Below are 20,421 nucleotides of genomic sequence, written 5' to 3'. Positions count from 1 at the left end.
GTAAATCACATTAACAGCTGACAGTTGAATCTTTATAATTTATTAAATACAATAAATATTATGTGACTGTCAATTTTCACGTAAACCAGTTTTATTAATTTCTCTTTAAACTGGTCCTTCGTCACAATTAACTATATAAATTAATCAGAACTATAAATGCATGACATTAACATTGATAAAATTAAATCAAGATGTTCTATTACATGTCGCAGATTCAACTGCAATTTTGTGACATATACTCTGTCACATTAGCAGCAATGAAAGAGTTGCTAAGTCGAGATCGAAGAGAAGAGACTTCTGGTTTTAGTTTTGTTTCGGGTATAAGAATAAAGCACTTATTTTTAACACTCAATTTGTTTTTAAATTATTTTTGTATAACTTTTTTATCTTTCGATCTCTCTCTTTTTGTTGGTCTATTTCTTTTAGTTTTCACACACTCGGTTGTTAGACGCTCAGAATACCTATTTATAAAGCTCAAATGTTTAAGTTAGTTAAAATTTTTATGAGTAAGTGCAATTAATATTATAATAAATGTGAAACAAAAGTTTCTACCAACTTAATTTGAGCTCTTATTTATCGTTTTTGACATTAGTCCATGATTAGGGTTTTCTTAATCATGGCTTAATTGTTTTCTAAACTTGATTATTGACTTGTTATTGTAATTTATTTTTAACTTAGTGACTTAGTTTTTTTGTGCAGCCGCCCGATCGGGGTTGTGCGTCTTGGCAGAGGTCCCCATAATTGTATTATGACGACAAAATTTCACCGGAATGAACGACGTGGCAGTTCGGTCGTAAGCTCCCTCAAATCACTATGGAGATATTGCAACATCAACAATCCAAGGGATTATCCACCTATAACGGATGATCTTCGACGCTTATCCTTAAACCGCCTGACGGATTGTCTGTCCAAGGATCTCCATTAGCCATAAAGTACAAGTTTCTTTTTTGCTTCTTCTTTTATTCCCAAACTCTATGATCCAACTCAAAAATCATCAGTAATTAATTTTCAGATTTTTTTTTTGTTTAGAAATGGATTTTCAATAATTTACCAAGTTAATACTACTAGTGAGTGGCAGTATTGTGTTATCGTTATCGCGAACTCAAGCTGATATGTGAGTACATAATCTGTGCCTCGTGATTCTATCCACCACCACACAGAAACACTGTTTTTAGGCCAGACTTTTACAATTGAACTTGAAGATGATGATGATAAGAAAAAGCATGTAATTAATCAAAGTATTTATTTAGACGTAAAAAATTACAGCATGCTATTGGAATGAACTGAAACATGTTTACGAAGGCCAGTTTCTATACCAACCAGCCCAAGCAGAAACCAAGCCACTAATGCCAAGAGTAACAGTGTGGTTGCAGAAGGGGTTCGGTTCAATCTCTGCTACAGCTATAAACAAATCCGCAACATTAGCAGCCACAGCCATAAGCCTCATGATTCGATCGATTCTGATCTCGTTAATCTTTTTCTCTTCTTCCACTGATTTCTCCTTGCTGCTTCTCAACGTTCTCTCTGCCTTCACCCCTTTTCTCAGCATAATGAAATCAGATATGATGAAGAAAACATACCCCACAGACTCACCAAACGCTGATATGAAGCTCATCCTCTTAGCCAGGTTTGCATCGATGGTCCCAATTCTCGCCAGCCAAAGAAAGTGGTCGAAGAAGAAATACACCATCTCTCCCGCATTCGCAAGCACCGCGAGCAACCTCAGCGAAACGGTGGAACCAGGGTTTCTGCGGAGAACGTTGAAGCCGGTGAGAAACCTTCCGGTTCTGAAGGCTTTTCTGCTGAGTCCTGACGCCACTTCCCATTGCTTGAACCTCTTCGAAATGTCAGGGCTCGTGGCTTCCACGTGCCAGTTCACGAGCTTCGACACGTACTGGAACGTCTTCACCAGCTTGTCAATGCCATCTCTCTTCGCTAGGAAGATAACGAGTTTGTCCACCGAGTCATTCATGGTGGCGATGTGGCTCAGTGTTCATGAAACAGAGGGAGAGAAGTTTGTGTTTGGTTGTGCAGAAAATGTTAACTTTAGTCACAGATGAAGCTGGTTTTTGGATAAGAGACGCTTGTGGTTACACTTTGTTTTACTTCGTGCCACCATTCATTTTTTTTGGTGTCGTTGGAATTTTGTGAGCATTTATTAAGACACTTTTTTTGTTCTTATTCTTCTGCTTATTTATGGCTACGTGTACATGCTTCTATTGTTCTCTGATCTCATCTTAAGAAAATATTTATCCCTTATTTTTAATTTGTTCTCAATTTAACTATTTTCTCCGTTTCAATTATAATAAATGTATTTATTAATACTTATATTTTTGTAACGGGTTAAATATATTTTTTATCTTTAGTTTCAGTGAAATTAATTTGGAATTAGTCATTTTTTTCAAAACTCTTATCGATCTAGTCCTTTATCTTGAGAAATATGTTAATTTAGTTCTTTTAACCAAATTTTATTAAGTTTATCTCACGTTTCAAGCGTATTTCATTATAGTATTTGAATTGTTTATATCGTTTGACACATTCCAGCTTTAATATTAACTCAAATATTATCATAAAATGCGTTTAAAATGTCAAATAAACTTAACAAAATTGAATAAGAATAACTAAATTCACGTATTTCTAAATATGAAAGACTAGATTAATATAAAATTTTGAAAAGAGATTAATTTGGTAACCTTATTTTTGTATTGATATGTATTGGTCTTTCTGTTTCATATCTATTTTGTGCAACCAGAGAAAGAAAAAGAAAGATTATGTGAATATTTTCAACTATAGTAAATAAAAATCTATATGAAACAAATTAAATGACTCATACTTTACCTCAATAAATTTTGATAAGTCATATTTCATTTTGATAAAATTTAATTTAAAATGTACATATGGAAATATATCATTCAAACTTTTTTTAACAGTTCAAATTAATGAATACTTAAATGTAGATAATTTCCCTATTAAGCAAGATGTGGATTACCTAATATTGCTAATAAATAATTTGACTGGTTTATAATGAAGAAACATTTTTTTTTCTTTTGACAAAAAGGTATAATAAACCCGAAACCTATATACATCTATAAGAAAAAGATTGTATTTTATACACATTTCAGATTTTATTTTTATTAATATAATTTATTTTATTAATCATTTTATCCTTTAATTTTGTATCTATTTTGTATGTAATTATTTTTTAAGAATATATCTTTTTATAAATTTAATAACATCGTAAGTTTAATAATAATTACAATAATTAATTTTTTATTTTAATAATAACAATTATATATATATATATATATAATTAATAAATGATATTGTACTTTATCTTCTAAAAATATTTTTTTAACGAAATCGAAATAAGTCAACATAATCCTTGGCAATTACTAAATGCACTGTTACACTGAATAAACCATAAAAAAAATTATTTATTGAGTTAAATATGTTTTTGTCCTTTCAGTTAATTTTGAAATTAGTCCGTTTTGAAATTTTAAATCAATTTAATTTTTCATCTTTCAAAATATGTAGATTTAATCCTTTTAATCTAATTTTGTTAAAGTTTATTTAATGTTTTGTATGCATTTCAGGATTATATTTAAGTTTTTTATATTATTTGACACATTTTTGTTTAAGTATTAAGCTAAATACTATATGAAAAAAATGTCGGAAATGTTGAATAAATTTAACAAAATTTGATTAAAAGAACTAAATTCACATATTTAAAAATATAAATGACTAAATTAGTCCAAATTTTCAAAATCGACTAATTCTAAAATTCAAGAGACAAAAACATATTTATAAATGAAATTTGACATTATATCATATAAAAACATATTCCAAAATTCTCTTAGAAAATGTATATTATATCAAGTTTTTACTTAATCTTTTAACCGTTACACGTAATGTTTACTATTAATTTTATGGAAATATGATGTATTGGTACTCATAAAAAATTACTATAATTTCATAAGATTCTTTTAAATCTTCTAAATTTATAATATTCATTTAAATTTTAAAAAATTATCCTTTCCAATATTAAAAAATTTCATCTATTGAGTTTTCGAAATTTAAATTAAAAAATGTTATATTTTAGAAAATGTATATTATAATCAAGTTTTTACTTAATCTTTTAATCATTATAGATATTTTCTACTAATAATTTTATGAAAATATTCTGTATTGGCACTCATATAAAATTACTATAATTTGTTATTATTGAATTTTGTAGTAAATATTTAAATTTTCATGAGTAGAAAATTAGAAAAAAAAAAAGGTAAAAAGAAAAAGATGAAGGAAAGTGGTAACTGTCCATTTAACTAGTGTTCACGGCACCCACAAACCCTACCCTATAAACGAAATTCGCAATCCTTTCTTCTTAACACTTCCCTCCCCATTCCAATTTCGAGAACAAATTTTTCGAATTAGGGTTACATCTTCTCTTCAATTCATCATGGACGCGCAGAGAGCTTTGCTCGACGAACTCATGGGTGCAGGTACGTTTCTGTTTATCGCATTGTAAATCACGAATCCCAATACTCTAAAATTGATTAAGTTGTTCTGTTTTGTTGTTACTGTGGTGAATTTCTTAGCGCGCAACTTGACGGAGGAAGAGAGAAAGGGGTACAAGGAAGTTACTTGGGACGACAAGGAAGTGTGTGGATTCTACATGGTGCGCTTTTGCCCTCACGATCTCTTCGTCAACACGCGCAGTGATCTCGGTGCGTTTAATCAATTCTATCACGGCTAATTCAATTTCGATTCTCTGTCGTTTCTCGATGTCAATTCAACTACACTGTTACTTCATCTATTAGATTGTTGCGACTGATTCGTTTTAGAGTGCTTTTTAGAAGAAGATAAGATTATTGAGCTTTGACTGAGAATAGTTGATGAATTCTTAAGTAAAGAAATATGCCTATTGAATTGAATTCCCTCGTCAACTTGATGGGGATCTTCTTTATTGTGATGGCTGCGGTTGGATTTCATTATTCTTCCTTCTACTTAATTTGCGTTTAATTTTGATTCAGGTGCTTGCCCAAGAATTCACGACCCAAAATTGAAAGAAAGGTGAACAAATAAATTTGTTTTTATGTAATTTAGGTTTTGTGGTCTATATTGATGAGCTGTATAGAACTTCTTTGGTCTTGCTGCAGATATTTGGGAACAAATCAGTGCAAAAACTGTTACATTTTCTAATTTTTAGACTTGCCTGTATGAAGTTGTAATTGTCTATCATTTCTAATTTTAGGTAGTGGTTTCTGTTGTGGCTCTACCACGAAAATTTCGCTGCTGTTAATATTATAGTGATGTGTTGAAGTTTGTTTAGTATCGTGCTGCTGGTAAAATTTCGTTTAAAAGTGGACCCTAGTACTATAAAAATCTGTTTCAGTTTATATTATCATATTCAATGTAGGCTTTACGATTTCTGCTTCAATTGGTGTTATTGTGTGTCGTGTTGTTCAACACGGATCTTACTGAAGTTGCTTCTGTTTCAAGTTTACTCTCCTTTGCTGATTTTAATTTGTCATGTGTGCATTTGATGATAAGATGCTGATAAATGAAAGCACAAGTCTCAGTGCATTGTTTAGGTTATTACATAATATATTATAGTTTTAGATTTAATGAACTTTACTCTATTGCTGACTTCAGTTTTGAGAAGTCTCCAAGACATGATGCATATGTACCCAAATTTGAAGCCGAACTTGCTCAATTTTGTGAGAAATTGGTAGGTTACCTACCTGCTGTCCTTCCCTCCCAAAACTCAGAAATTTACTCTTGTTTGTATCTTGATGAACCATTCCTCATATTTTCTGCAATAATCACAGGTGATGGACTTAGATAGAAGAGTAAGACGGGGACGAGAGCGCCTTGCTCAAGAGGTGGAGCCAGCACCACCCCCACCTCTGACAGCTGAAAAATCTGAGCAGTTATCTGTTGTGGAGGAGAAAATAAAGAACCTTCTTGAACAAGTTGAATCTCTTGGCGAAGCTGGGAAAGTTGATGAAGCTGAAGCTCTTATGAGGAAGGTGCTGAACAATATGCAATACCTTTTTTCCTTTGCATGCAAGTTGAACTTATAATGATTTACCACTGGCATATCTGAAGCACCTTTGGCGTTTTGGGTGGGACTTACTCTTTTACAGGTGGAGACACTTAATGCTGAGAAGACAGCTTTATCACAACCTCAAAATGATAAGGTGTTGATGCTTGGTCAGGAGAAGAAGATGGCACTATGTGAAATTTGTGGTTCTTTTCTTGTGGCAAATGATGCTGCAGAAAGGACACAGTCACACGTCACAGGGAAGCAGCATGTTGGTTATGGCATGGTTCGTGACTTCATAACTGAGTATAAGGTGAGTTTGGTTGTCTTGAACTAATTTGAACACTAAAACAATTATTAAATGTTTCTTTATATATGTTGGTATTGTTTTCAGGCCGCAAAGGAGAAAGCTAATGACGAGGAAAAGTTAGCCAGGGAAAAAGAGGCCGAAGAGCGGAGGAAACAAAGGGAGAAGGAGCATGAGAGGAGGAGACGAAGTGATTCAAGTGATAGGGATAGACATCGTGATAAAGACCATAATAGGGAGCGGGACAGATATAGGGACAGAGACTCGGAGCGTGAAAGGTCTAGGGAGCATGATGTTAGAGGCTACCGAGACGGGGGAAGGGGAGTAGATTATAGGTTGAGGAATGGACGAAATGGAGGTAGAGACAGGTACCGTGATAGGAGCAGATCACGTTCTCCTGTTAAGCATAGCTACAGAAGATCTTCTTGAAGTCCAATTTGCTCAAATTAGAGGAATTTCTTGATAGATATCAGAATTTGAATTTAAAAGAGGTAGTCTTTAATATCCCAAGACTTACATGAATATGTGCTTTTGGAGTCTTGAGTATTTTTTTTTTTTGTCATCATCAAGGGTGAATTTACACTTTTCCCATCTCAGAGCTTTGTTGAGAGTGTAGAATCTCCGTTTCATCAAATATTATTAATGGAGAAAAGGGTTGAGGTAGGTATTTCACTGTTGTAACTTCTCTTACAATTTGTTTTGCACCTTGATTTAAGTTATTTATGATGATTCATCTCTGAAGCATTGTGTGTAGTCTTTCTTTTCTCATTTCTGGGAATCAATTGATTGATTTAAGATGTCAGACACAAAATTTCATGAATGAATGTCATTGCTGCCGAGGGGGATGGTTTTCTCTTGTATTGAGGTAACTTGTGAATCTTATACCTTGCGACAAATATATTGATATTTGTTCAGCGTAGAAATGTTTGTTTTCTTTCCCCTTTCCTTTTTCTGTTTCATCACCGTTGTTTCTTAAGTTGATATAAACCAACACAGGTTTAAAAAATGCTGCTTATTCTGGCATGAAATTTGACATTGAACTACATTCCGAAGGCACCGGTATAGAAGATATAGGTAACCTTACTGAATCTGTTGTTAGTTATCTCCCAAATCCATGGTATCATAGCATATTTATAATATATTTGGTGTGTGATATCATCCGATATCATCATATTCTGAATGGAGAATTATTTTTTATTCCATAGTTTCCTGCTCTCGTTCTTTATATGGGGTTTCGATTCGAAAAAGATTATTAGTTCATGTAGTCCAGTATAAGTAAACGTTTATTTTTACCCATTTGGCAACTGGTTTGGAATGGTAAGTAATTACAGGATGGCAAATCATCCTCTGTAAAAGTAGCGACTTACAGAGTGTTCGAATAGAAAATGGAATGACTGTCATATATACAGGAATTTGGTTGTCTTTGCTTGTTACTTTTCGCATGAAAAACTTCCGATGATGTGGAATGCAGAATCTCTCCTTTCATGAACAAACGTCCTTCCATTGTTGTCTGGGTGATTGGAGGTAAATTGTCTCATATCTGTGGGTCAGACCGTTTAATTTGGTGTTCAGGAACTCATGTTTCCTTGTGATCTTTGATAGCTAGATACGTGCAGGAAAACAACCCTTGCCTCTTGTTATAAAAAACGAGGCAAAATGCAAATTAAGCTCTAATTATTGTTTTTTCTTTTTATATGTGGAGAAAGGGATATGCTTTTTATTATATTCAAAATAGCAGCCCAATCCTTGATGAACCTAGAACTTGAGTCAGTATTCAAACTTGCGATCTTAAAGATTGTAAACATTCAAGGAAATAAAATTAGCGATTTTTGGAGCAAATGACCCAGCCTCTTACATTTTTGTTATTCTACAGACTTCTGTTTTTTTGTTTGATACCAAGTGTAAGATATGGAATGATTTAACAGATCATAAGTGTGAAATGAAGATAGATTTCCCCCCCTAGCTATGGGGGTGGTAGACTTTATAATTATAATCCATTAAAGTTTTGGAATGTTATCCAAATTAGAAGAAATACAAAAGTTTCTACGTTTTCGCAAATAAAGAAGCTAACAGGATTATTTGGATCAAAAAATGATAAATCGATAAGCAGCTTTGAGTTCTAATTTTGAGTTGATTGAACCATGGACTTTGTCCTTAAATTATTACACTTTCTCGAGTGAAGTCTGAAATTATTTGAGTAACTTTTGAAGTATTAATATTTATATTATTTGGCCCATAACGTATTTAAAGGATATTTAAATATTTGGAAGATTATTGAACACCACCTTTAATATTTGTAAGACCGTGGGTAGTATTTTGGAGCTAAATTGATAGTTTACGGATTTGTTACTGTTTACTTCAGTATGCTTTAGCAAATATCTTGAAGATGAAAAAAACAACGTTGAGCGTGGTGATTTTTGGTTAAAAAAATTGGGATATTCTTTCCAATAAATACAATTGTAGATGTTGTTTTGTGATAATTGATTTTTTGAAGTTTCTCATTGCATTCTAACCTACCTATTAATATTGATTTTGATAAATTATGTATTCATATAAATAAAGAATTGAATAGAGTATTAAGTAAAAGGTACATTTTAATTATATTTCTAAGTAACTTTTGCTTTACTTTGTTCTTGAATTCATTGGAATAAGTATAAGGCACACTTTTTACGACTTATGAAAATTCGGATTATACTTGGAAACTGTTTCAACTTACAATATGCTCTTTCAACCATTAGTTCTCCAAAGCTTATCCTTTAGTCATTTATATTTGGACAAGAAAGCACCCTTAACTTCTTTTAGATTGAATTGACCTTTTATTGTTTTACTGTGATTACTCCGAAATTGTGACCTCAATAAATTTTTACTCAATCATTTTACTAGTATGTTTTTAATTGTCACAGACCACGTCTTTCATCACATTACTTCAATTTAAAATTCGTGAATTTTTTATTTTGTAGTTAAATGAGTTCAATGGATTTAATATAATTAATCACAGTTTGTAACCTAAAAAAAACGAAACTCAAATATGTATTTTGTACAGAGTCCGTAGGTACGTTTAGTTTGACTTTTCAGTTTTTTAATGTCACTTACTAAGTAAAAAACTGTTTCGGCTTATAATTAGTACTTACTACAATTTTTTAATTTTAATGTTTCTTTTTTATCCTTAAAATATTTATTAAATTATTTAATTTTTTTAATAAAATGCAAGACTTCATTACATATTTCTTTGTTCTACTGTGTATTCACGTCAATATAGAATTTTACAATTTTATATTTACCTTTTAATTACCTAAGATCGATAATGATAAATGATAATCACTTTTCTAATGTTTTTAAGTTATTTTATTTATTTTAACTTTTTTTCTTTTTGCAATATTTATGTAGTTATTTCCCTAGTAGACTTCGATATATAATTGATAGTTTATTTTATATCATATTATTTGTTTAACCGTTACATTTATTGACGTACTTCTATTATATTTCAAATTTTTTTATTAGACATTTTTTAAGATATAGTCTCAAACGAGTAGTAGAATAAGCAGTAGGGAAACATATAATGATAAAAATTGTAAAATAGATTTCATCGATACAATAAAAATAAAATATATAAAATATTATAGTAACATTTATTTCTGTTAGTTTATATCTGTTAACAAATCTTACCATATATTTTTATTTTTATAAATTAATTTAAAAACCTTTAGTATCAATTATCAACTCTTTATTTCACATAATGTTAGTTTCTAGTTATCTTCAGTTTTTTGTACAAACATTATAGAAAGTGACGTTGAGTTTTAAAACAGGACAAATATTGAGATTTCTCTGGTTGTGGACGAATATGACGTTTTGAAAAATAAATTTCGAACTAAGAGGGATAAAAGTAGTAAATTAGTATATGAATATTCCAAATAAGAATATGAAAACTTGGATCTGGAGGTATAAATTAAAAGAATAAATTCACACCTCAGTCCAAAAAAAAACGCCAACTTTTTTTATCCTTAAATATATTAAAACTAAATTGTATTATATAAAAAAACTGTGTAATCTTCTTGACAAATATTTTTTGACAACCTCCATAATATTTAATGTACACCAAAAGAAAAGAAAAATATTTTCTTTACAAACTGTCAAATAACTTAAATTGCCTCTAAGGTTCCTTACATGCATACATATGTGAAATATAATTAATAAATAAAACTAACTTTAATGATAGTTTCACATAGCATCAATTAGCTAACATTTAATTGATGAAAGTGAAACCAAAAAAATGACCATAAAATTTTCACATAATCTTGTGCCTTAAAAATCTCACATGTTAGATTTATTTTCAGCCCGCTGAATCCACTCCAAACAACGTGTGGTAGGCCTGGTCAGTTTCTATTTGAATATTATTTATATTTTTAGAATTAAAATAGTTTGTTAAACTTAATTAATAAAACTATAGATCTCTGCACAAAAATACAAAAAGGGATAGAAGATTGGCTTCAAACAAAGGGTTACAAGGAAGAGAAGGAAACAACCATATATATATCCCTTTTGCAACTAGTTACAGGTTCAATGAGAGTAGGTGTACTTACACGACGAATAACTGCGTGTAAGCACTGCCGATGTAAAAGAATCTCCTCTGCAAGGCAAAAACATATCTGGAGAGAGAGTGGGTGGAATGGGCTCGATTGCTTGAAACATTCATGAATCCAAATTCACTCGTCGCATCTTACAAACAAGGTTTGCTGTTGGCATATCAAGTTGGTGTCCTGAATCTGTCTTTAAAAGATCTTGTAGTTGGTTTCTTGGAGAAGAAAGACAACTTTGGAATGTAGCCAGAACTGGAGGAATTGGCATTGATAGAGCAGAAAGCACATTACTAAGATACTCAATATCAACTGATAGTTGCTGTGCTCCACGATCTGAAATGTATTGAATCCCACGCAACTGCTCGATGTAAAGTGCAGTAGCACCCTCTGCAACCTAAAATTTCACAGGAACCAACGGAAAGAAGTTCGTTTCATTAGTAATTTAATGTGGACACACAAAAGAGATTCATGGTTTAAAAAGTATATCAAGGCTTATATATTAGTTGTTTCTTTCAAAAGCTACTTAGTAGTCTCAAAAAATAGTGAGATATCTGATTCTTATTTTTTTTAGAAGCTCAAACGCAAGCAATTTTAACGTGATGTTTTTAAAAACGAAAATTATTGTTTTTGTTTCTGGAAAAGGGTTAAACAAACAGCAGACAAAAGGGATATTCTTTTTTTAACTTTGATCTTCCTTTATATTATTAGTTACCTTGAACATCCATTCTGTTGCAAAGAACTGCGCTTCATCATTGACTTCATTGTTAATTCCCTCAGCAAGTGGCTCCAGTTGTTGGGGTAAAGTAAGAAGATATTCACCAACTCTAGTAACATAGGACTGTGGATAAGCACTGAAGGTAGGGAGAGGAAAGCTTCCTTGTTCCTCAACCGATGACCAAATTGACATTCGGGACACATCACTGAGGCGTTGCCGCACTTTGGATATGAGGACATCATATACGAGTTCGTTAACCGTGTCTGCAAATGCTGCAACTCTTTGAGATGCAAGGGGAAGTGCGTGAAACCGGGGGTCTTTAGACTGCAAATAGTAAGATATTTTATGTAATTCAGTAGAATATAAAGAGAAAAAAGTGTCCGAAGGGAATTGTCAAAGTGTGTCAGCACATAGCTTAAGGAACAATACCAATGCAATCTTATGGCCTTAAAAAATCAATGAATCGTATTCATATAAAACAATATTTGCACAAAATTTTAAATGTGGTTTAAATTTCTGTTAACCATTTTCACATGTGCAAACAAATTCCATAAGAACTCTGATTTCAGAATATTGCTTATTTAATTTCTTTAATTACAAAATTTACCAATGTCAATAACTACAAAACAAAGGGTTATGGAAAAAGCATGTAGATGGAGGGAAACAGAACAAAGGGCATGTGCAAACCAATTCCTAAAGAACTGACTTCAGAAGCTTGCTTGCTTAATTTCCTAAATTATAATATTTATCAATGTGAATAATTACAATTCTAGGGAAGGAGGATAGGGATAGTCAAATCATCACAATATTGAACAATCTGAAAAGGAGGGAGAAAGGAATATTCAAAGAGTGTTTAAAGGATTGGGTTGTGTGAGACATTCTTATCATTATTCCTATCATTATTTCTTTAAGGTTCCTCCCAATTTCAATTTTACAATCTATTAACTATTCCTTCTATCCATTTCTAAACCAAAAGGAAAAGAGAAAATGAGACCACAATAAAACTAATACCTGATTCAAAAGGTTAAAGAGTCTCCTGGCCTTCTCAGGCACATCAACCAACCGCAGTGTTGCCATATCCAAGGCAGCCCTTCCGCCAAAAGATGGCTCCCCTTCTACACTACTATTAATAGTCTGGTTTTGGTCTAGAGCTGAACCAAATGCAGAAAAAGATAGAGTTGTGCTCAATCTAGCAAGAGTGGCTCTCAAAGATGCTTCAAATACAGAAGATCTGCTTGTCAAACTATCTGCAACTGTCAGGATTTGCAATGCCCCTTGGACTATGGACCATTCCTCCTCATTTGAGATCAAATCAACTCTCCGAGAATTTTGGTTTACATCCTTCTTCTCCGTGTCCTTCTTAAGAGTACTATCACTTCCATAATCCACACCACAGACAGTTCGCAGTGACTTAAGTGTTTCTTGCAGAGAGGAAATGTATTGTAACATTATGTCATCAAGGGCAAGAATCAGTTCATCTGCCTCAGAACCTCCAGTGAAGCTGATGCATCTCTCTGCAGCCGCTTCAAGAAGTATAATTATTTGAGGAATAGACTCCTCCATCCTACGAACTGTTTCACTGAGTTCAACTCCTTGGGCTCCCACCCCTCGAATAACAGCTCCTCTTAAGTCTACTCCCGCAATCTCGGAGGAAAGGATGGCACGCTCCATTTGTCCATACCTGTAGGACATACTCGATGTAAGATGGATTAAGGATAAAATTGGATATTTGTTGTACGAATTGTAAAAGGGTTTCATACATACAGACAATGTTCATGACAAACCAAAAGAAAAAAAAAAAAAGCAGTTTATTAAAATTTATCTTTCTGCTCCTCTTGTTTTATATTTCTACTTCTAGAGACATTGTGAGATATGAAGTTAACATTCTCTTCCATAGACCCACTCAATGCTTAAATAACAATGGAGCAATGTGCTAAAAGGCATAATCAGCCAAATTTAGTTGAAATATTTCAATTACTCTTCAAATTAAAATAAGTTTTTACCTCTGTTTAAACAATTCGTAAGGCAAGTACACAGCTTTCAGCACATCCATTAAAACTCGGATATCAGAAGCGGAAAATAAGTGTTGAATATTCCTCGCAAAGGTCCCAGTCATGTTGTGCAATTCAATCAAGGCCTCAAGATGCTTCGTTTGAATCTTAATGCCTTTATGCATATCTCCCGCTAAAGTATCTAGTAAACCTATGAAAATTCATAAGCTAATATGTCAACAACTTGGTACAGTTAACACAGCAAAATAGTTAACAGTTAAATTACACTTTTGCTAATTGAAAGGTATATATTGAATTATCACAGTTCTAAACTTAAAACCTCTGGTTTCTTCAAGAACACGGAACCCCTATTCTAAATCTAATACAAAAGGTCACTGTAGAGAGAAGGAATAAAATATATAATTTCATGATCCGATGCAGCTTTTGCAATAAATGATAAACGGACCCAAAATCTCAGCATTAACCAAGACACAATAAGTAGTAAACCGTGATCAGTTAAATGTATTGGGACTTACTGCAGTATTAAGGGAAGTATTTATTTGCTATATACCTCAATGTAAACCACAAACTTTGTTAGTCCCTCATCACTCTATTATTTTCAAGTGTGAAAAGAAAGAACAATTTACTGGAGCAAGAACTAATGACCAAGATACTTTTCCAATAGCACAACAGCTTCAGCTATTCTATGTTTTTATTTACATATAGGAAACAGGCAGGAGTTGAGGGACTCAAATCCATTAAGATCTATCATATGCAATGAATTACTATACATATGTAAATAAAGCTAACATCTTCCTCCGACAGGAAATCGTTCAAAAGATCTAAGGACCACCTTTAGCCAATGCTTTTGTTTCTGGAACAGCATCTCCAATGCCAATGTTGATACGAGATTGGAAGCTGGTTCCTATAGTCATCATAGTCTCACTTAGTAGCCTCGGGACAAGAGTTTTATAATCTTCAGGAAAAGCAACCATGCACCTGCAAGTAACAGCTCAAATGCTTTTATTATGCTACTTCAATACGCAAATCTGATTAACATTATCATTTTTGTGCAAGCTAATTTTTCAGTAGGTTGAGATGAAAAATCAAGATCCGTTAGCACCAAATTTTGTTCAGTAGTAAAAACAACGAAAGCTAACACTAGTAATGGTACCATTTCCACTCTTGTTCAAGGTAAAGCAGTAGCTCGTCATAAAAGCTTGGTAGCCAAGTGGAGAATGGTATTGCAGGTGAAACTGAATGAAAATCACCACTACTTGATATCCTCTCCATCTCATTTTTCTCAATAACGGACTTATTACCTCGTTCTCTAGAATCAAAATCTTCCCAAAGCTGCTTAATTGGTTTCAGATGAACCTTTATATATTGTGATTCCAGAGACTTAAACCTTCCAATTCTAATGAGAATAGCCCGTAAATCTTGAGCAGCATCGGCCTGAATAATAACGAGAATCAAGACAAGAGATTCAACGCAAATCACAGAACAAAAGAACCTATATGACACTATATATTTATAACCTTGCGATTAGATAACGCGTCTGTAATACGAGGCTGCACCATCGTGTCTAGCCTATCCTCCAAGACTTCAAGTTGCTTTCTTATGTTGGCAAATTCAGCAACCTAAAAATAGAGTGTGAGGGTACGTGAAAAAAAAAATATGAAACCAATCACAAATCTAAAGCCCAAGCCACTTGTTAAGCATCTGAAGAGGGAAATTTGTACCTCCCCAACTGCTGATAAGCAATGCCTCATGTTAGCTAGAGTTTCTGCAGCACGAGGTAGATCTCCACTGGCAAATACATCCTCCACAGTCGAACTCAATTGAGTTAATCCCGCAGCATCCTGTCATTCAATTGCAAAGGAAGTGAAATTTATTTGTCTCATCATAGAGAGTGTCTCTGAACTAAGTTAACAACTACCAGACATGCAAAGTATCAATCCCTACCTGCAACGTGTCATATGCAGCTTCCATCCTCTGTTTGACAACGTCGACTTTAGCAAGTGCAGCTATAGATTCAGCAGACGACCCCTCCGCCTATAATATGAAAAAAAAATGTGAAAAGCAAAATTACAGGTGCTTGCTCTCAACTAGATCTCAGCGACCAGATCAGAATTTCAGATCATTCAATGAAACCATAAGCATTGTAAAACTACAATTCAGTGATTATAATCGATTCATTGCTGAGCTCAATGCGATAACATATTTCAATGTTCCAAAACCTAATGGAGAAACAAGACGGACTGAAACCTACTCCGATCCGGAATTTCTTCGTACCTTCTTGAGCTTCTGGAGGATGGATGAGACAGCCGAACGGAGAGAGACGGCGTCATCGCGGAGGCGGATGACATCGCGAGTGGCGCGGGGGACACGGAGGAGAGCGGCGGAGCTCTGCTCCTCGAGCGACGCGGCGATTTCCTCTGACACCATCTGTAGCTTCATCTCCATGTCCACAAGGTGTTTGTCCAAAGAGTCCTGAGGGTGTCGACTCTGACATGCTGAGTTGATCCATTTCTTGGGGTCGAAGTTCTCGTTCGAGAACGGACCCAAATCTAGCATCATGGTCGCAGCGACCGAACCAGGAACTCACCGCTACACACAATGGTCTTCTTTTCTTCTCTCTTCAGACTCGCCAAACAATTCCGTCACAGGTAGTTTCTCTAGCACAAGTTTACCCCTGACCAACAAACTTGGGTCTGTGCCTGAAAAATTAACATTTTCGAAACGCACCGTTGTGTATTTCACCCAAAAAACTAATACATGCTAGTTTCTGATTTATTATCAAGAGGGGACATTCATTCCTGTAACAACAATAAATGAAAAAATTTACATGTGTTATGAATTAATGGTCGTCCATTGATTTATACAATTACTCATATGATTGATAATCATATTATTCATTACTCTTTATGATGTAATATTTTGTATTTACTATTTGATTTTATATCCTTTCTGGGTTACCATATTGTACCTATAAATAGGACTCGTCCTATCAGTAATTAGACACACATAAAACCAGAAGTTGCTCCCTACTCTCTCATTCTCTATTCTTCCTCTCCTTTGTCTCTCTTATTACCTTTATTTTATAACACGTTATCAGCACGAGGGTTATCCAACTGAGCGTGAAGGCATATTTTTTTTTCTTTCTCCCTAAGAACAACGCTCTATATTCCTTAATCGAGGTTCTTTCTAATCTTTTTCTCATTCACAAACTTTATCTCATTTTTTTTTTTTTGTGTAATGATAATTGTTTGATTTATTTTTCTCTGTCATATTATTATTATTATTATTATTATTTGATTTTAATAATTTCATACATGAAATTTGATTATATTAATATTTTATGTGCTAGTTCTAAAACATGTCAAATCTTGCAAAGCTTGAATTTGCGGCCCTTGATATTTCGGGGGACAATTATTTATCATGGATTTTAGATGCTGAGATTCATCTAGATGCAATGGGTCTGGGTGATGCTATTAAAGAAGGAAATAAAGCATCTGAACAAGATAAAGCTAAAGCTATGATTTTCCTTCGTCGCCATCTTCATGAAGGGTTGAAAATTGAATACCTTACTATAAAAGACCCTTCTGTACTATGGAAAAATTTAAAAGAAAGATATGACCATCAAAAGACCGTGATTTTGCCAAAAGCTCGTTATGATTGGATGCATTTACGGTTGCAAGATTTTAAAACTGTAAGTGAATATAATTCTGCAATGTTTAGAATTACTTCTCAATTGACTCTATGTGGAGAAAGAATTACTGATGAAGATATGTTGGAAAAAACATTCTCAACTTTTCATGCAACTAATTTGCTTTTGCAACAACAGTATCGTGAAAAAGGTTTTCACAAATATTCTGAATTGATTTCATGCCTTCTTGTGGCTGAACAAAATAATGAGCTCTTGATGAAAAATCATGAGGCCCGACCAACTGGTTCTGCTCCATTCCCAGAAGTGAATGCAGCAACATCTGATCCATATAATCATGGACGAGGTCAAGACCATAATAATAATCGTGGTCGTAATTTTGGTCGTGGTCGTAGCCATGGTCGTGGTCGTGGTCGTGCTATTAATCATGGTCGTGGACATGGTTATAAAGGAAATTTCAAAGAGAAACTTCATCAACAGAAGTGGAACAAGAATGCGAAAAAGGAAAAAGAAAGGGGTGAAAATAATGGCAAAAAGGCTGAAAATATATGTTACCGTTGTGGTAGTAAAGGTCATTGGACCCGTGCCTGTTATACACCAAAGCATCTTGTTGAACTCTACCAAGAATCACTTAAAAAGAAGAATGTAGAAACACACTTTGCTTATGAAGATGGTGATTCTGATTATGGTCATATGGATACTACTCATCTTGATATTGGTGATTTCTTTTCTAAACCCGATGGAAGCATTGATCACCTTATTGGTGATGGGAGTGTTAGAAAATAATTTTATTTTATGATTAATTTTTAAGACAATGTTTTATATTTAATTCATGTTGCTTTTATATGTACAAGTTTTTATGTTTTTATGAATAAAATCCTCTATTTTATTTTATTTTATTTTTTTTTTCTTTCTCTCCTCTTACAAAGTAATCTCTAATATTGATATTTATGTTTATATGAAGAATGAATATTGGCATTAACACCAATGATGAGGATCTGTGCCTTGCTGATAGTGCAACAACTCATACAATTCTCAAGAGTAATAAATTTTTCTCTACTTTGGTAATGCGAGAAGTCAATGTTAGTACTATTTCTGGTACTACAAATATAATTGAAGGCTCTGGAAGAGCTACAGTACTTCTGCCAAGAGGTACAAGATTGCATATTAAAAATGCATTTTATTCTCCTAAGTCCAATAGAAACTTATTAAGTTTCAAGGATATTCGTCTAAATGGATATCATATTGAGACAAATAATGAAGGAGATGTTGAATATCTTTATATCACTCAAATTGAGTCAAATAAAAAATGTGTATTGGAGAAATTATCAGCCTTCTCTTATGGCTTGTACTACACATATATTAATGCGATTGAGACGCATGTTATTGTAAGCCAGAAGCTTACAAATAAGAATGAATTTCTTGTTTGGCATGATCGGTTGGGTCATCCTGGATATATCATGATGCGAAAAATAGCTGAAAACTCATGTGGACATCCACTTAAAAGTCAAAAGCTTCTTCAGTCCAATGATTTCTCATGTACTGCATGTTCGCAGGGAAAATTGATAATAAGACCATCACCAGAAAAAATTAGAAATGAGTCAATCTCATTTTTAGAACGAATACAAGGTGATATTTGTGGTCCAATACACCCACCATGTGGATCATTTAGATATTTCATGGTATTAATTGATGCGTCCACTAGATGGTCACATATTTGTTTACTATCAACTCGAAATCAAGCATTTGCTAAGTTATTAGCACAATTGATCAAGTTAAGAGCCCACTTCCCAGATTATCCAATTAAGAAAATTCGTCTTGATAATGCTGGTGAATTTACATCTCATGCTTTTAATGAGTATTGTATGTCAATTGGAATTGAAGTTGAACATCCAGTAGCACATGTTCATACTCAAAATGGACTTGCAGAATCATTGATAAAACGTCTAAAATTGATTGCACGACCTTTACTTATGAAAGCTAATCTTCCAATGACTACTTGGGGATATGCAATTCTGCATGCTGCAGTATTGATTCGCATCAGACCAACAAGTTATCACAAATACTCTCCTTTACAGTTGGTTTTTGGTCAACAACCAAATATTTCTCATTTAAAGAATTTTTGGGTGTGCTGTATATGTCCCAATTTCCCCACCAAAAAGGACTATGATGGGTCCTCAAAGACGTTTGGGAATATATGTTGGATATGATTCTCCATCGATAATAAAATATCTTGAACCATCAACAGGTGACTTATTTACAACTCGATTTGCTGATAGTCATTTTGATGAATCAATTTTTCCAACGTTAGGGGGAGAAAGAAAGAAACTGGAAAAAGATATTGGTTGGAATGAATTATCATTATCTCATCTTGATCCTCGTACAAAAGAGTGTGAACTAGAAGTTCAACGGATAATTCATTTACAAAAATTGGCCAACCAATTACCAGATGCTTTTACTGACACAAAAAGGGTAACTAAGTCGCATATACCCGCTGCTAATACTCCAATCAGAATTGATATTCCTGTTGGACAATCTAATATAGCAAATGAATCTCAAACACGCCTAAAGCGTGGTAGGCCTTTGGGTTCCAAAGATAAAAATCCTCGTGTGAGAAAAAGGGAAAAAAGGCAAGATGGCCTAATCGAGGGGGTAAAAGTCCCAAAAGATTCTTTTGACATAATCAATGATTCGGTTCCAGAAGAACCTCAGGTACCTGAAATTGTTGAAAATGATGAGATCTCAATAAATTATGTCATGAATCATAAAATATGGAATCGAAATAAAGTCAATATTGACGAGGTTTTTGCATATAATGTAGCAAAGGATGTCATAAGTGACAATGATGATCAAGAACCAATGACAATTGAAGATTGTCGGCAAAGAAATGATTGGCCAAAATGGAAAGATGCAATCCAAGCAGAATTAGATTCGCTTGCTAAACGAAAGGTTTTTGGACCTGTAGTTCGCACACCTGAGGGTGTAAAACCTATTGGGTACAGATGGGTTTTTGTACAAAAACGAAATGAGAATGGTGAAATTGTTAGATACAAAGCACGGTTAGTTGCTCAAGGTTTTTCACAAAGACCTGGTATTGATTTTGAGGAGACATATTCTCCAG

General features: G+C 33.5%; 3 protein-coding genes across 6 annotated transcripts; 1 reads left to right on the top strand and 2 right to left on the bottom strand.

Annotated features, from left to right (window-relative positions):
• Positions 1–1,226: 1,226 nt before the first annotated feature.
• Positions 1,227–2,111, bottom strand: PEX11B (peroxin 11B). Its single transcript, XM_028054171.2, has one exon. The coding sequence runs from the start codon at positions 1,970–1,972 to the stop codon at positions 1,295–1,297; it is 678 nt and encodes a 225-aa protein (XP_027909972.1). The 5' UTR covers positions 1,973–2,111; the 3' UTR covers positions 1,227–1,294.
• Positions 2,112–4,310: 2,199 nt separating this feature from the next.
• On the top strand, positions 4,311–8,189 carry LOC114169587 (LUC7 N terminus domain-containing protein). Of its 4 annotated transcripts, XR_014986624.1 has the most exons (10): positions 4,311–4,499; positions 4,596–4,724; positions 5,031–5,070; positions 5,653–5,728; positions 5,829–6,029; positions 6,147–6,356; positions 6,438–6,841; positions 6,948–7,010; positions 7,147–7,215; positions 7,347–8,189. XR_014986624.1 is itself a non-coding variant. In XM_085669402.1 (7 exons), exons 1-7 carry the CDS (start codon positions 4,457–4,459, stop codon positions 6,777–6,779), a joined length of 1,041 nt encoding a protein of 346 aa, XP_085525528.1. In that variant the 5' UTR covers positions 4,311–4,456; the 3' UTR covers positions 6,780–7,091. The 4 variants fall into 4 exon arrangements, 1 of the variants encoding a protein (XP_085525528.1); XR_014986623.1 differs by lacking the exons at positions 7,147–7,215; positions 7,347–8,189 and having other exon boundaries at positions 6,948–7,091; XR_014986622.1 differs by lacking the exons at positions 7,147–7,215; positions 7,347–8,189 and having other exon boundaries at positions 6,921–7,091.
• Positions 8,190–10,812: 2,623 nt separating this feature from the next.
• EYE (conserved oligomeric Golgi complex component-related / COG complex component-like protein) lies at positions 10,813–16,390 on the bottom strand. The gene is made up of 10 exons (XM_028054737.2): positions 15,929–16,390; positions 15,599–15,688; positions 15,376–15,495; positions 15,172–15,273; positions 14,808–15,088; positions 14,487–14,632; positions 13,646–13,844; positions 12,654–13,323; positions 11,640–11,966; positions 10,813–11,321 (listed from the first exon to the last, which is right to left on the bottom strand). The coding sequence occupies exons 1-10, from the start codon at positions 16,211–16,213 to the stop codon at positions 11,040–11,042; spliced, it is 2,502 nt and encodes an 833-aa protein (XP_027910538.1). The 5' UTR covers positions 16,214–16,390; the 3' UTR covers positions 10,813–11,039.
• Between the last annotated feature and the right edge of the window lie 4,031 nt (positions 16,391–20,421).

This window comes from Vigna unguiculata, chromosome 11, assembly GCF_037176805.1.
Source record: "Vigna unguiculata cultivar grain cowpea cultivar isolate G323 ecotype 2 chromosome 11, ASM3717680v1, whole genome shotgun sequence".
Lineage (NCBI taxonomy): Eukaryota > Viridiplantae > Streptophyta > Magnoliopsida > Fabales > Fabaceae > Vigna > Vigna unguiculata.
The sequence above is the reverse complement of the archived record's forward strand: the minus strand, read 5'-3'. Positions and strand labels throughout refer to the sequence as shown.